General features: G+C 45.6%; 1 protein-coding gene across 2 annotated transcripts in view; it reads right to left on the bottom strand.

Annotated features, from left to right (window-relative positions):
* Positions 1–239: 239 nt before the first annotated feature.
* RSF1 (remodeling and spacing factor 1) overlaps positions 240–16,586 on the bottom strand; it is a 52,468-nt gene continuing 36,121 nt past the window's right edge. The window contains exons 15-18 of one of the 2 annotated variants that reach the window (XM_083499239.1): positions 12,767–12,958; positions 6,928–11,402; positions 4,232–6,857; positions 240–3,921 (exon numbers count right to left, since the gene is read on the bottom strand). In XM_083499239.1, the coding sequence (XP_083355365.1) occupies positions 10,837–11,402; positions 12,767–12,958 (758 nt within the window). In that variant the 3' untranslated portion in view covers positions 240–3,921; positions 4,232–6,857; positions 6,928–10,836. Of the gene's footprint in view, positions 3,922–4,231; positions 6,858–6,927; positions 11,403–12,766; positions 12,959–16,044; positions 16,458–16,586 lie in introns of those variants that run through there. The other variant, XM_083499240.1, reaches the window with a different exon arrangement.

Here is a 16,586-nt window from a genome sequence, read left to right as displayed (position 1 = left end):
TCCACATTTTAGTTCTTACCTACACATTACATCCTTTTACATTTCCTTTTTTTGACGTTTTTCTGTTGATCTCTGTTCAGCTCTCTTGATTTTGATTTTCAAAAGCCATTTATCAATCTGTCCGTCTGGAGTAAAATTAGTGAATCTGATTTAACGGTTATTCTCGTGGGACCTGCCATCTTCCACGATGCCATGACAAAGGAATGCACGGCTTCTCTCACACTTTTCTGTACGTCAACTTATTTAAATGGTTTTCTTTATTATGACAATTTACATGTCATATTTATATGAAAGAAATGACAGTAGATATTATAAACAAAACAAAAACATTATGAAAGAAAAAAAAAGTTACACAATTAGGCCTCCGAGCTAGAAAAAGGCTGCAGGCCCGGCTTATACACAAAGAGCTCTGACCAGACCGTAGTGAGACGACATTGAACATTTCAATAACAAAAATATTGGCACCAGCCGTAACATTTTTTTTTTAAACTTCATTTACAAGGAATACAGTATTTAAACAGTCATGTACTGCAAAGCTAAAAACACCAGCTGTTAGTCAACTGCAGTTAACCACTTTTGAGCGTTGAGGGCACGGGGGACTCTCCATTTCAAGTTACGTTTTCCATGCAAGTGAGTTTACTGGGTTTTTTTTTTGGGGGGGGGGAGTTGGAAACGGAAAGAGGAAAGAGAGAAAGCAACCCAGGATTTATGTACAACAATGAAGACACTTCCAGTTCTTTCCCCAAGGTATTCACTTCCCCCTCTAAATGGCCACTTAAATGCAACATTCTTTAAAGGAACAAAAAGCATGGAAATGATCTTCGCAAGGGAAAATACACGTGCACCATCACTTCACAAGCGCAATGCAGTTTCTGCCAATAATGCACTGGGCTGGAAAATGCACTTCCTGATCTGTCTTCTCAGACCAAACAATTGCAGCAACTATGCAGGCTTTGTCATGAAGCAGCCTTAAAATGCACAGGCCACACATAAAACCCCCGGTGTCCTTTCAAAATGCAAGCAATTCATGATTTTTCTTTTTTTTTACTAAACACCCTGTACAGTAATTTGTTTTAGCAGTGACTGGCCAAAGCAGGTCCCTCCCTCCCACCACCACAAATTTACCAATATTACTTTTATAGTGAATGGGGTGTGGGAAGGAAAAAGGTTAAAGGTGAGAAAATTCTGGCCATGCTCTCTGCTCCCAAAGGATGCCGTCTCCATTGCTCAGCTTCAGTGCAGCTCTGCTAAATTAAGGGAGACATCAGAGAGGAGCCTTGGCAGACTGCATTTAACCCAAGATGTAAGCATTTGGGCTGGGCGGGCGCAAAGAAGAAAGAGGCTCCGATTCAATGGCGAAGGTCAAGATTGAGAAAGCTCCAATTTTAAAATACAATGAAACGGCCCTGCCCTAGAAAATTACTTTGCCGCGTTGATCAGTGCACACATGCCTCCAAGCCAGGTGTCACACACCTTGTAACATTTGCAGAAGCCCAATCGGTACAAGTCCTCAAAAGAAGAGAAGGGGCTGCATAAATTGAACCTCCTCCACTGTACAAAGGGGCACACGCCTTTCCCCACAAGGAAAACGTGCAGGCATGGGAAGTATGAGACACCGTCCCCTGGGGGTACAGACAGAGCACAAATAATATAGAGTAGTTTGCAAGACTTGTCTGAAAAACGTCACCCAGTTTTTAATTTTATTTCCCGCCCCCAAAATAAAGAGTATTGAAACAACAGTTCACTAGCGCAATAATGGGGAGCTGGTGGCCCCACAGAGACAACTAGACTACAGCTCCCATAATTCTTGACCACTGGCCATGCTGGCTGAAAAACAAAGATGGGAATTTGTGTCCAACAAGATGTTCTCCACCCCTGGCCTAGCAGATATCTGCACAAGATCTACTGAATCGTGTACAAGACAATGAGCAGCAGGTGAAAGCTATGCCACCAACCAGCCACCTGACATGGCTTTTCCTCGTGGAACAAAACAGCAAATTTCTGTAGAGCAGAGCTAAGAAACGGGCCGATGGCTCGCTGCCCACCCCCTGAAACAAAAGTCGTATCTATGCAAGGGGAAGATGCAACGCTTTAATTGACGTTGCATTACATGCCGGGCAAGATTTGCAAAGTTTGTGTACAGTAGCAAAAGGGGAAACAAAAAAAGGCAGAGCATTTCTGTGAGGGCTTGGCTTTGCTATCATGTCAAAACTTTAGTCCTGGTTAGGAAGACAAGTATCTGCCTCTCACTGTTACACGACAAGCCAACGGCAAAGGCTTACTGTCTCCTGTCTAAGGGAGAAACTTCACTCCCTTAGAACAAATTGGTGGTGATGTTAGTCTGCCAAAGTGTGCCAGAGTGAGGCCCCACCAATGCTGCCTCACTGCCCACATGTACCCAATAATCTTGCTGGGGGAAAGGATCCACAAAAATGCATGCAATTGTCTTATGGTAACAGAGAATGAAATGTTAAGCTACAGACAGGGACGCTGCCATTTGAGAACTAAAATCAGTCTGCAAGATGCATCCCTTCCTCTCCTCCGTGAAACTTGACAACGCAGGAAGCGCGATCAAGTACAAGCAAACACGTACACAAGCGGGCAAAGGCACGCAGGCAGAACCCAGCTCATGGTATATACCTGAATTCACCCAGGGAGCCAAACACCTGTGCAGGATATCCTTGCAGGTACGTGTTACCTGTGTTCCTAGCTTGATCTCTCTCGGGAATTTTGCATTTCGTCACCGCTGCTGAAGTCCCTGGAGCAGCCGACAAAACAGCACAGGCTCCCCTACCCTGACTGGGCACTGACTTAAATGAAATGGCTCACTGGTTGATTATACTGGGCTGGGTGAGGAGAGGAGAGAAGGAGAGGGAGACTGTGGACAGAAGGAGTGCAGGATCACGAAACTTGATGTAAGGGTTACGGACTGACCAAATAATATTTCAGCAGATCTTGACTGTCAAGATAGAACCTAATTCCAGACAAGATGATTTCATTTTTGTAAAAGGTGAACTTAAATTCTAGGAACAGGAGGAAGAATGGGAACATTGGGCAAGTGCACAACACCTACGCAAGCATGGGGAAATATTTCTCTGGCTGTAACTAAGAAGGGTTATAAAAATTAATTCTTACTCACAATGCTGGGCAGTGTGGGTGGGAGAGAGAGACACACACACTTAAATCCTTGACCGTTTCTGTTCTGACTGCATCAACAACAGGCACAAATATACAGCAGACAAAACAACAAGTTTCTGGCTAGGAAATGCAGGTTTGCTGTTTAATATAGGGCAATGGTAGTGTTGCTAAAGGCCCCCTCGCCACAGCACATGAACAAAACCCGTTATCCCAACAGCAGTTGCTCAAAAGAGAGAAATTTCCGTCTAACAAGTAAGAAAACCCGTGTAGAATCCCCCAGAATTGCTAGCTTGGATTTCGCAAATCAAGGAACTGCTAAAATCTTCTCCTGTTGCACAGCTTTAATTAGGCCTTTAAATCTTTCACATGCACACGGCATTGCCGAAATCCCAATCCTCGTCGTCTGCTCTGCTTCTCTGCACCCAAAGCCCTGTTTCAATGGTATGCAATTTATGAAACATTCCAAACAGTGCTATTTTAAAGGCAGCTATTTACTGGCTATTTTGTTTGGAGGGCTGACATAATCAAGCCAAGCGAAAGTTCAATGCGATAGTTACATCCGTCCTGAACAAACTCCCCTGTTGAAATCGAAAGAGGATAGAGTATGCCATTTATGCTGGATAGGTCGCAAAGTTTTAAGGTGGGGGAAGGAAGGAAAGAAGGAAGGAAGGAAGGAAGGAAGGAAGGAAGGAAGGAAGGAAGGAAGGAAGGAAGGAAGGAAAAGAAAGAAAGAAAGAAAGAAAGAAAGAAAGAAAGAAAGAAAGAAAGAAAGAATAATAACAACTACCACTACTGTACTACTACCAGGGGCGTGATATACCTAACAAACGGTGTCAGCAGAAACCCTGCAAAAGGGTTTCTTGCTTGCACAATGGGGCTTTCCATTCTCTTCCCAAATTGGTTTGGTGGGTCAGGAGAACCCCTAGAAGGAGGGAATTGTTCCACTTGGCAAGCTGATATGCTTGTGCAGATGGAAGATTCATCATAGAGCGACACCCACCCTAGATTTCCAAAGGCAAAAGCAGGGCAAGCGTTCAAACCAGCGATCTTCCACCCCCAATCAGAAGCACAGGGAGGGTCGTTCCATTATTACTCCCATAGAGGCAGACATTTCCCACTACACAATACTAAATTAGTTTATTAAAGGCATCCAATTGTCAGGATGCCTTTAACACTTTGAGGACTGATGGAGGGGAGACTCAGAGCCTTTAAAAGGTTTTTAAATCAGCCGCATAGATTTAGAAGTCAAGAGATGTTCTGAAATTATGCAGCATTAAGCTGGCAGAATTCTGGACTGCACCACTGCAGACTGCATGCAATGGGTAAGAGTTCTGAGTGTTCCTTCATCCTAAAAACAAAAACGTGCAGGGATGCACATTTACTTTGCAGAGGGTGCTTGTTATGTAGGAAAACCTTTAAAAATCATCTCGCTTGCATGCCGTCTCTCAAGTGGTACAAGTCCAGGTTTCTGTCACCTCCTTCTGCATCACTTTAGGGACGGGCCCAAGCCACATTTCCTTTGGGTAGCTTCCTTCAATGTTTAAAGCTGACTGATTAAACTCTGCTTGCTTCATAGTAGCAGAGCTGTACCCCAGACATGATTTTTAAAGGGGGGGGGTCAAAACATCCATTTCTAGGTTTTTCCAAGAAACCATGGCTAAGCATTGAAACCCCACTGACACCTGAACATGTATTCAGTCAAATGTGCCCACACACAGATATTAAAACTGTGACACTCACAGGCGTGCAACAATTTAAAAGACACACATTTAGTACCTGAAAAATCACACACACTGCAGATTTCTCACGTTCAGTTTAACAATACGGTTTGCAGGGCAGCACTTTATGCAGGGTAGCAATATGACATGCCCATTGTTTGGTAACATTCATATTTCTAGCTGGGAGGCAGGGAAAAGCCCTTTAACATCTGGATCAGTGGCTTCCATTTAATCGGGGCTGTGTGTCTGCTACCCTTTCTGATGTGTGCGCACATCTGTATGTGTAGATATATCTATATAAACACACACACCCAAGCATAGAGTCACCCCCATTTTAAAGTCTCAGAAGCATTTCCCAAGCCGAACACCTGCACACCATGCATTTGAATACGCAGTACCATGGGCCTTGCAACAAGTCTGCCACCATCACAAGGCTAGAATATTATTTCTGCCAGGCATCTCCAAACAAATCCCAGTCAATGGATATAACAGCATTCAATGGGCCAGCATTCAATGGGCAGCGATTCAACGCTGAGACACACACACCAAGTTGCAAACCTCTGCTTCCTCCTTCCACTGCCGTGCTTACGTTTGCAAAACAAAACATATTTATGGTTCCATGATTACAAGTGGGAATGGCTCCATCATTTACATTGTGCATTAGATCAAACAGGACTTGGGATACTGGTTCAGCAAGCAATGATCTGGGGGCAACAGGTTTAAGGGGCTGGAATTGGGGCTCCCTAACATTCTCTCTTCAGCCCCCCCCCCCCGGTACTTATGTACTACAGGTTCAGTCTATTCAAGGAGAAGGGATAAAACTGGGATGGAAACTGCGAGTGCAGAATAGAGAACGCTTATGGTGCTGGACATCCCCCCTGCATGTCTCCACGGAGGAAGTGAGATTGCACACTAATTTGGGAGGGAGGTACGTCCACCCAAACGTAAAAACGAGCCCACAAACGGCCGGGTGAAAAGGCAAACCTTAAAGGGAGACCATCAAAAATCTGCTCAACAAGCTACAGAACTTAATGCATCAGCTGTGAGGTGTGGCATAATGATCAACACTGAAGAGCTTTCCAAACATTTTGAATCCTCTGGTCTCTTCCCAAAGGGAAGCATGAATTTAGGAGTTTAAGAAGGGTTTCAATCAATATATTGGGAGAAATTTCCCATTCTTGCTTTGCACATCCCGTTGAAAAGGTAAATGAAACAGATCTTAAATCGATAATGATTATTTACCAGTAAGTTATTCTGCAATCCTATGTACACTGATTTGTGATTAAGTCCCACTTTAACTCAGTGGAACTCGCTTCCAAGAAAACATGCACACGTACAGGATATGTGCATCCCTGTCAATTCGAAGTGAATTTATTTGTGAGGAAATATTTCTGATCTTCAGTTTGGGTGGGGGACGACACTACTCGGACTGCCTTTTCCAAATTCAACTAGAATGAACCACTTCCTAAAGAATTAGCAAAACATACGAAGGGTGTTTCACGTATAACATTACTGTTAACACAGTTAACACACACATCTGTGCATAGCGAATAGTGTTAATGCAACACAGTAACACAAAATATCACCTTAAAAAAAAGTAGCAGGACTTGCCTTTCAAATTACTGGCCTTCCAGTGACCATTGTTACTTGAATGATTAATTCTTTTTAAAAAACAATGAACGAGACTTTGGACAAATATGCCTTTAAGATCTGTATTTCAGCTTTTCACACTAAGTTGGAGAGATAAATTGGCAGCCCAAGAAACGAAACGTAGCCGAGATAAAATTACAAAAAGCATAAGGTGACCTTCCTAGCATCTTAGGGAACGCAAACCTACAGCCACGCACCATTTGCCAGCCACATTAGTCACTATAAAAATGTTTACCTTTGTTGGTGTGGAAGTCAAATGAGTATTTTACTGTACCCTCTTTGCTACACAAAGATGCATGGGGCTTGCTCTCTGGCCCTCTTACTGAAAACTCACGTTGCTGCAGAACCCACCTTGAGAAGAAGCAGCCCTTTTCAACAGTTTCTCGTTGGCTTCCTCTCTTCAAATTCTGCGCCTTTCTACGGTTCAATCTATGTCCATGGGGCGCCATTCATTCTCAATTCACTGCTTGCCTCAAGAGGGCTGATCAAGTCTTCCAACAGTGCAGCTGCGTGGAAAGAGAGAGGCCGTCTTCTACTCAAAAGCCATGAGTACGTTCTGACAACCAGACGAGGCCAGGCGACAGAAAAGACTATGGATGGCATTCAACCAGCAGACCTATCGAAACTGACGGGCCCAAGTTAGTCATGTTCACTCATTTCAACGGGTCTACTCCAAGTAAAACTCAACTGACTACCATCCTATGACTCCAGCCGAGAGCTGTTCCCTTAAACGAGACAGAAGGGGAGGGGAGTTGTCACTTTGCTTTTGGCAAGAATCTGAAAAATGGGGAGAGAAGAGGCAACAAGTCCGTGCTCTGATTAGCTCAAAGAAGACCAAGTCTACTTGGTCCTGATTTTCACTGGAGGGCATCAGACGCAAGTCAATGCGATCACCAAGATTAGCTCTAGCACTTTATGCTAGAATAACTTCCTAAATTAATAGCCAACAAGCAGAAGTCCTTCTCAAGAGACTCCACCAGAATTTATTTGTGCATGAAGCATCAAATGTGCCTTATACAACACAAACAGCACATATCCAACACTCTCCTTTCTTCCAGGGCAATTCTACTGTCCTACTTGCAAGCCCTCTGCATGCCTTTCTAGTTTGATACCTCCAACTATTGCCAACATCAGAAGCACTAACACTGCAAACTTAAATCAATAACCGATGCTCTTGCTTCCAGGGGTTCCTGGTGGAGTTCTGAACAGTTCTCTCAAACACAACTCCTGAAGTCCATTCGGCAAAGCCATCACAAGCCAAGCTTTCAGCTAGTTCCCTTCGTCCCGTTTGACTGCTAGCAACCGCTCAAAGTTGCCTCTATGCCACAAATGTCCATTACACATTACTGGCCAAGCACTTAATACCCACCAGGGCTGGAGAGGTGATGGTGCCAAGCACCCAAATGATGCCTCTGGCTTGGTTAGGCGAGAACTAGAGAACCACAGTGCAAGTATAAGATGAAGGAGCTCCTTGAGGAGGCTTCTGTTTTCAAGAAGTTGCGGGTACACACACGACACTCTTAAAGGTCAGTGAAAAATGCAATGTAGGAGGGATAGCAGGAGTCCTTTTCTGAGAAAAGGCACATGTGCAATTGGGAATGGGTAGGCCAGGGCTTCATCCTGCCCCCACAGATTTCTGAGATGGCCCTGGGGTCAAGTACCCTTGTGCACCTCAGAAGTTTTATCCTGCAAAAAAAGGGAATCCAATATTCTTTTTCCTACTCCCCAGTGTGAACAGTTACAAATGCTCTTCCAGAGACGTCTCCTTACATAATGTCCTCACTCCTAATAGCAAGGCAAATGTCAGGCAATTGGGAGGAGAGGAGATCTCACATAGCCAGTTCACACTAGTGAAAAAGGAGGTTCAAGCTACCCTCTGCCTGCATCTTGAGTCATGTGTGAGCCAGTCAACGGGCAGTTAAATGCTGGTGATCTTCCCAGCCATCATCTAGATTTCCAAGATATGGCATCTAAAAATTTTATCGCCAACCAGAACTGGGAATGTACATTTTGCTTTTTCTGAGTGCAGGTACAGAGTATTTGCTTGCTTCTTGGGAACAAGACGATTTCAAGGTCCTGCATCTTCTAAAATTATTTTTAAAAATAATAATAATACATGAAATTGCATTAGCTGAGGAATTTTAACGACCGTGGGCTGCTCTGCTGCAAACCGAGAGAGCGAAAAGGTGCTGTGCTCAAGCAGAAGGAAACAACGACGGACCAGTTTAAAGAACGATTTCAGCGTTTGTGCGGCTTTTTAACTTTATTCTCTTATTCAAATAGATGGCTGCTAACAAAGTAATGCGATACAACCTGGGAGGCTTTGCTTTGTTAACTACATAAAACACCGCTTGGGGAAGCTAGTATTTTTCTTTTAAGGTCCGAGGGCTCTAGAATTCTAAAGGTGGAAGATACACATTGCTAGAATACAATTGGTGGAGTGGCTACCATGTACAGAGAGCGGATATCGGGAGCAGGGGGAGGGGAGAGACAAGAGAGAACCAAGGATGAATTAAAGGCCATAAAAAAAATAAAATTGGGGATGCCAAGGTTTTCGTGCGAGGTATTTTACACAGGCCTAATGCCACGGTTAAAATCACAATGGAACAGACAAACAAACAACACGGAAGTGCTCATCTACAAACACCTAAAAAAAAATTCAAGACAGGCAAGGGGCGCTGTCAACTCAATGCCCACAGCAAGACTGGTGCAGCCATTGCCAGCAATGGACCCAGCACCAGAATAAAGTACAAAACCCTGCTTTGAGGGGGAGGAGGGGGGAAAAAACCAGAGTAAAATGGCCGTTTTGGATTTCAAAGCTTTGCAGAGTATTCTTCCAACCACCTGTGTGAAAAATCGTGTAGAAAGAAAAAGAAGCACAAGACAAGGGAACAGAAGAGAGCCTGAAACACACCTGAAAGAATGAAGTGGCAAACACCGTGGCCAGCCGTATTCTTGTTTGACTGGCTATAAAATGGGCAGAGAAACCTCTTCTTGAAGAGCAGGCACTCACACCCAGAGTTATGTTGCCCAAGTTCCAACAGCAGGAGTTTCTTGCAGGGAAGGGGGGGGGTCTATGCATTTCCCCCAGAAATGTCCTGCTTTAGAAATCAGTTGGTCATGCGGCAACTATTAAAATGCATATTAAAAACACGAAGGAGCCTATAGGCCAGTTAACTACTGTCAAAATCTGCTAGAACATCCAGACCGATAAGTAAAATTAATCTTACACACACACACACACACACACAGCCTCCCAGAAGGAAAACTGCTTCATTTGCGTACTTCAATTTGAAGTAGATACTAAGAGCACAGAAAGGGTTTTTAAAAGCGGCCAGTTATCTCTTTACAGGAGCCCCGTCATCTGTTCACAGCAAAAACTGCATCTCCTCCCAAGAGGTTATCCTACGCGGAGACCATCAGGCAGATTTAACGCATTAAAAAGAAGAGCCTCGTTATCAACTCGCTGCTAGCATGGCTCCAAATTGTCAAAAGCTCGTTATATAGCTTTACACTTTTTACTGTACAAAACACTTTAAAAAGTTAAATTATTATGGGTTGGGGAAGCTTTGAATCAAATGATTATGTGAGAGCTTTTTCTTCCTCGACCTCTCTCTCTCTCTAACCAAGGTTGCTTTTCGGGAAAGTGATTTACTAAAAGGAACTATGGCAAGTTAACCCACAAGTCACAAAATGCAACAGTAAAGATTCCCCCCCCTTAAAACTGCATGTTAAATTGTAATCTAAGTTGTGAACATTTAAATAGAATATATATCTCCTATGAAAAAGTTTGAGTACAAGTGCTTCTGTACCCCCGACACGCCCCCCCCCGGCTCCCACCCCCTCCATCCCACCACAGTCCAGATTTTGGGCCCTGACCAACTTGGAATGCTTTCTTCCAGCCTCCCTGCCCCCTGTCCCCCCCCCCCCAATTTGTGTGCACTCAGGAAATATAAAGTCAAAAATATACAAATCTCTCATTTACTACAAGGTCTGCATGTGGATGAAGTTAACCTGGACTGCGGGAGTGGGTGAAAGGTGGAGGAGGCAGCAAATCAGAATAGGGAAATTATAGTAATTATCATTTCCACCACAAAAAAGAGGGGGAGAGAGAGTTCCGAGAAAACGACGACTGGTCACTTTACCAGGGGTTGAAGGGGGTGGGATGGAGAGAGAAAAAAACAACCCCGAACTGCAGGACTGGTGAAATTTTTGACTGCTAAAAAGTGATACTGTAGTGGAGAGTTTTCTAGGAAAAATAAAACACCTTTTAATAACTGGCCCACTGGTATGAGCTACCGTGGAATAAATTAGCACAAAAATTGAAGTCTTATAACTGTTCACTGTTACAGACGTAATCAACAAGGTCAGTCACTCGCAAAAGTTCGTCCTCGTCTTCTTCTGGTCCTCCTGCCTCCTGGCCGCCACTCGTCCCGTTGGGTGCCAAGCTGGCATTGGCTGTGCTGTCCTTGGGGGCGGGAGCTTTCTCGCTGGGCTTGCCAATCAAGTTCTCGATGCTTTTCCCAGGACTCTGTCCGTTGGTGGACGGCAAGTCCACCAGGCTGTAGTCCAACGGGCTTTCGACCTTCCCGACGTTCTCAAAGTCATCCTCGTCGTCGCTTTCTATCCGGTAGGGCTTCTTGGTGACGTCTTGCGGGCCGTGGGCTGCCGAAGGCCTGGCGGCAGGCACAGGCTTGCTTGCCTCCTCGCTGGCGCTGCTGCAGTTGTCGTCGTCGTCTGTCTCGATGCGATTCAGCCGCTTCCGGACGGGCCGCTCCTCCTTGTCCCCGTCCTCGTCCTCCGAGTACTCGTCCGTGCTGTGGCTGCGCTTCCGAAGGGATCTCTTTGACACCTGGGTGGGTTTATCGTCTTCAGAGTTCTTAGACACGTAGCTCTCTGGAACAAGCATCAGACTTAAAGCCGTTAGCAAAATCTGAAGGCATGCAACAGCTATCATCGCTCTCCTGTGTTTACAAAGAACGCTCCGCATGCAAGCTGCCTGAACCGGAAGGAGGCGGGCTTCCACCAGAAAATAAAAACTGCAACACAGAAGGCTGGTGGGCACCTATCAATGGTGCAGTATAATAGTTAAACCACCCTCCATGTGTTTTCATAGCATCCATACAATGGGGGAGCGCTTGCACTTTTATCATACATCATCCCATGCCCCTTTCCCTTAAAACCTGCCCCCAAATCTCCCTTCTGTAGCTCTCTCAAATCTCCTTTAGAAATGAGACTCAATACATTAGTTATTTACAAAGGCGGTGTTTGGTATGAATATGTAGGATCGACCAATCCATGGTTTCAGTGCTGGCTGCAGCTGATGGGAGTTGTAGCCCAAAACATCGGCTTGAGACTTCACTAGTTCTGAATCTTTGCTATACAGTGGTACCTCAGGTTACATACACTTCAGGTTACACACTCTGCTAACCCAGAAATAGTGCTTCAGGTTAAGAACTTTGCTTCAGGATGAGAACAGAAATCGTGCTCTGGCGGCGCAGCAGCAGCAGGAGGCCCCATTAGCTAAAGTTAAGAACAGTTTCGGGTTAAGTACAGACCTCCGGAACGAATTAAGTACTTAACCCGAGGTACCACTGTACATTCATTATTTACAAAGGCGGTGTTTGGTATGAATATGTAGGATCAACCATTCCATGGTTTCAGTGCTGGCTGCAGCTGATGGGAGTTGTAGCCCAAAACATTTTGATGTTTTTGTAGCCCAAAACATTTTGATGTTTTTGTAGCCCAAAACATTGGCTAGAGACTTTACTAGTTCTGAATCTTTGCTATACTCAAAAGTTCAAAACTCTTAAGCTCTTCCTTATTAAAGGCTTTACACTTCTGAAGGGCCCACATCAAACACCTGGATCAATATTTTGGCTACTAAGGCCACATGACAACACAATCCTAAGCTTGCTTATTCAGAAGGAAGCCCTTCTGAAGAATACCCCAAGCACCGTTTCTCCCCATAGGAACCAACCCAGACCCTGAGATCACCTTCTGAGGCCCTTCTTCGTGTGCCTCCTCCACGAGAGGTCCAGAGGGTGGCAACACAAGAACGGGGCCTTCTCTACAGTGGCTCCCTGTCTCTGGAATGCGCTCCCCAGGGATGTTCACCTGGCGCCTTCATTATACACCTTTAGGCACCTGGCGAAAACGTTCCTCCTCTTCAACCTGGCCTTTGGGCTCAGCTCTCTCCCTCTCTGCGGGGGTCAAAAGCTCTACTAAATTTGCACTACAAGGCAACCCTTTTATTTTACCTTCGCTCTCCGAGCTGGAAAGCCTGCGCTTGTGGATCCTTCTGAGCTCTTTCCCGTATCGGAAGGTCTTCTGAGAGCCGTCGCTTTCAGAATCCTCTTTGTAGTTGACTTGCCTCTTCTGATTGCGCCGAGATCTCCTCCGCCGCGTTTCCAGGTAGTCTTCGTCGCTGTATTCTGAAGAAGCCTCTGTTTCTGTGCAAGGGAGAGGGGGTGGGGTTGAAGGAGAGAAGGAACCGTGCAAATTTAGTCTGCGAACCGCAACATCCGGTCATAATCACAACACGTCTGGTTTTCCCAGTGAAATGCTTCAGGGCAGCTCCAGCCTTCCCATTTGATTCCCATCTTAAAACGCTCTTTAAGAAACTTTCCAATAGGTAACAACAACTGTCAGGCAGGTGACTCAATTTGGCTGCATTCCAAGATTATTATTATTATTCCCAGGGAAATTTAGTTTCTGCATCCTTCCCATGGAAGTCAGAAGGGCTTGTTGAGGGCAACCTTCTTCAGACTGACAGGTTAACATTTGGGGTGTCACGCTGGGTAACAGGGTAAAAGGTAAAGGGACCCCTGACCATTAGGTCCAGTCGTGACCGACTCTGGGGTTGCGGCGCTCATCTCGCTTTATTGGCAGAGGGAGCCAGCGTACAGCTTCCAGGTCATGTGGCCAGCGTGACTAAGCCGCTTCTGGCGAACCAGAGCAGCGCACGGAAACGCCGTTTACCTTCTGGCCGGAGTGGTATCTATTTATCTACTTGCACTTTGTCCTTTCGAACTTCTAGGTTGGCAGGAGGGGAAACAGGGTATGAATCCATATATATTATATGTTGCTTTGTCTCCAGTGGTATCCACCTAACAGATCTCTCCTTTGCAATCTGATTTTATGACTCCAAGTGTAACACCAAACAGAGAGGACGGAATGTCCATTTGAAACAGGTAGGGTTGTAAGAGTGTTCTGGAACAAGCCTCGTACTGCATCCCACCCAGAGGTTCAACAGGTCCAAGGTAAATGATCCACAAGGCATTTCCAGCCTCTTACAGAGTGGTGCATGCTCTAGTTATCTCCTGCTTGGACTACTGCAATGCGTTCTACGTGGGGCTACCTTTGAAGGTGACCCGGAAACTACAACTAATCCAGAATGCGGCAGCTAGACTGGTGGCTGGGAGCGGCTGCCGAGACCATATAACACCAGTCCTGAAAGACCTACATTGGCTCCCAGTACGTTTCCGAGCACAATTCAAAGTGTTGGTGCTGACCTTGAAAGCCCTAAACGGCCTCGGCCCAGTAGACCTGAAGGAGCGACTCCATCCCCATCGTTCAGCCTGGACACTGAGGTCCAGCTCCAAGGGCCTTCTGGTGGTTCCCTCCCTGCGAGAAGACAAGTTACAGGGAACCAGGCAGAGGGCCTTATCGTGGTGGCACCCACCCTGTGGAACGCCCTCCCATCAGATGTCAAGGAAATAAGCAACTATCAGACTTTTAGAAGACATCTGAAGCCAGCCCTGCTTAGGGAAGTTTTTATGTTTGATGTTTTATTGTGTTTTTAATATTTTGTTGGAAGCTGCCCAGAGTGGCTGGGGAAACCCAGCCAGACGGGCGGGGTATTAAAAAAAAAATCTTGTTAAGAGGTGGTAAGTGCACGTGAGACGTGGACGGTGGAAGGGCAGGGAGCCCAACAGCAGGTGGCGCCAAAGCAATGGCAGGCAGAGCCAGCTCATCCTAGTTTCCTCCCTTGTTGAGTTCTTTGAAAGCAACCAGGAGGAAGAGGAGGAAGGTGACAGCAACCGTCTAGAGCGGTCCAGTCCAGTCTGAGCAGTCCTGTTCTGATGTACACCTTTTCATGAGGTCTGTGAACAACAACATGCTAGATTTCTCAAAGAAATAAAGAGATATTGGGGTTGGTGGGTGGGTGTGATGTCTTAAAGGGGCACTCGCCCCCTTGCCCTTGTGCCACCTATGGTAGCTGGTGTCAAGCACGCCTTAGAAGAAAGTTATGAAATAACATGAACCTTTGGGAAACCAGATCTGTTTATTCATTTAATATGATTTATATTCCTCCTTTCGGTGGAATTATCTTCAAGGTCGTTTACAGCACACTGCAATAATGCAAACAAATAATACACACACATACACAAAACCCAGCAGTCTCCCTTGGGCCAAGGAATATCTCAAGGCAACCATAGCTGAGAATTCTTTCCAGCAGGGAAGGGAGAAGTGAGCTCTCTGCTGCAGCTGCTCTTTCGCGGACTGGCGGATGGGGCCAGAAAGGTCTCCTCCTTGCCTTGCCATGTCGTCGTTCCTAGAAGGCAGCGGATGCAACCTCCAAGGGGCTCTTTGCTTCCTGGCACAGGCCAGAGCATGCTTGCCTTCACCTTTGCAGCCCTAGGGCAACCAGTGGTTGGGAGTTGTTTGTTCTTTCTGGTGGCAAAGCAAATTTTCCTGCAGCTGCTCCTTCTTGGCTGATGGATGGGACTAGGCCGGTCCTCACTCTGTTGCGAAGTTCTTCTTGGGCAGCAGGGGGCGCACTCTTTCCACAGTGTTCTCATTCTTGCATAAATAAAAGTGCTGAATTATGACCATCAAACTCAAGGTTTGGGGATTATAATTCAGTTTTAGTAAGTGTGGACTTTGGTCCATATGTCAGATTTCCTTTTAAAACAGTTCAATTTTATTTGCTCTTTTATTTCTTAAGAGAGGCTTACCATAATTTAAATTTAGTTGCAAAGCAGTACATTTTAACTGCTACAGCAACTGGTTGTTGCTCATGCTTGTTCAGGAAAAATGTATATATATTTAGAAATTGTAACTACAGACATTAGCTTTGTTTTATTGCTGACACAAAAAATGAATGTATATTTAATTAACATGCACCCTCCCCTTTCAGCCCCAAAGGGTTCTCTTAACGATTAAAAAGACAGTCATCAATATTAAAATATAAAAGAATGGAAGATTTAAAGCAGAGAAAGTCCCTAACAAGACACATAAACCAAGAGGCAGGAGAGTAAAACACAAAACAGGCAAAAGGCAATATCCAACTTAGCTGGATCTGACTAGCGCAAGGATTCCCACTTGCAACAATGGAATTTCTCCTCCCTCTCCTTTCCCTGCACACAGCTCCCCCTGCTGAGCGACGGGGGACAGATTTAGGGGTTGCACAAGCAAACGAGGCTGTGGGGAAGTTCCACTGCACAGCCCAAAGCTCTTGCGCAAGTGGAAGCACTTTGTTGTGATACCATACCATTTAACAAGCGAAAAGCCTGGGGAGAACAGAAAGGGGTCTGGGAGCCCATGGCTGTTGAGGTGCACTGGTCCCAAGCCATTTAGCGCATAGATATCAAAAGCAGCACTTTGAATTGTACTCAGAAGTGGACAGGAAGCCAGTGTATTATATTCAAGATATAGCCTGGGTGCCCAATCTCAGTCCACTATCCAGCTGTGGCATTTCCGTAGCAGCCGAAGCTTCCGAACAGTCGTTGGTGGCAAAGCCATTTACGTATAACGCAATCCAAAAGGAAATGCCAAATGTGGTTGTCGTTGGATTGGCGTTCAATGTAGATCAGAGGCGAAGTGGCTGGATATATGTGTGTGTGTGTGACAGGGCAAATCCAGCCCGGAGGAGTGCCGCTGGCTCTTCAGCTGCCAGCTAAGAAGAAAACGATGGCTTCCGTGGCAATGGGACTTCCTGGCAGGCCACTACAGGAGGCCAAGGTGAGGAAGGCCGGCTCATCCAGTTCTCAGGAAGGTCGACCCTCCAGGAAAACCACTTGCTGGCCTAGTTTCCCAACACTCAGTCCTTTGAGCCAACCGCCAAGCTACGAAGAG

The sequence above is a fragment of the Podarcis liolepis genome, assembly GCF_965112155.1.
Source record: "Podarcis liolepis genome assembly, chromosome: 4".
In the NCBI taxonomy this organism is placed as follows: Eukaryota; Metazoa; Chordata; class Lepidosauria; order Squamata; family Lacertidae; genus Podarcis; species Podarcis liolepis.
Note: the sequence above shows the minus strand (reverse complement) of the source record. Positions and strands in the feature narration are given on the sequence as shown.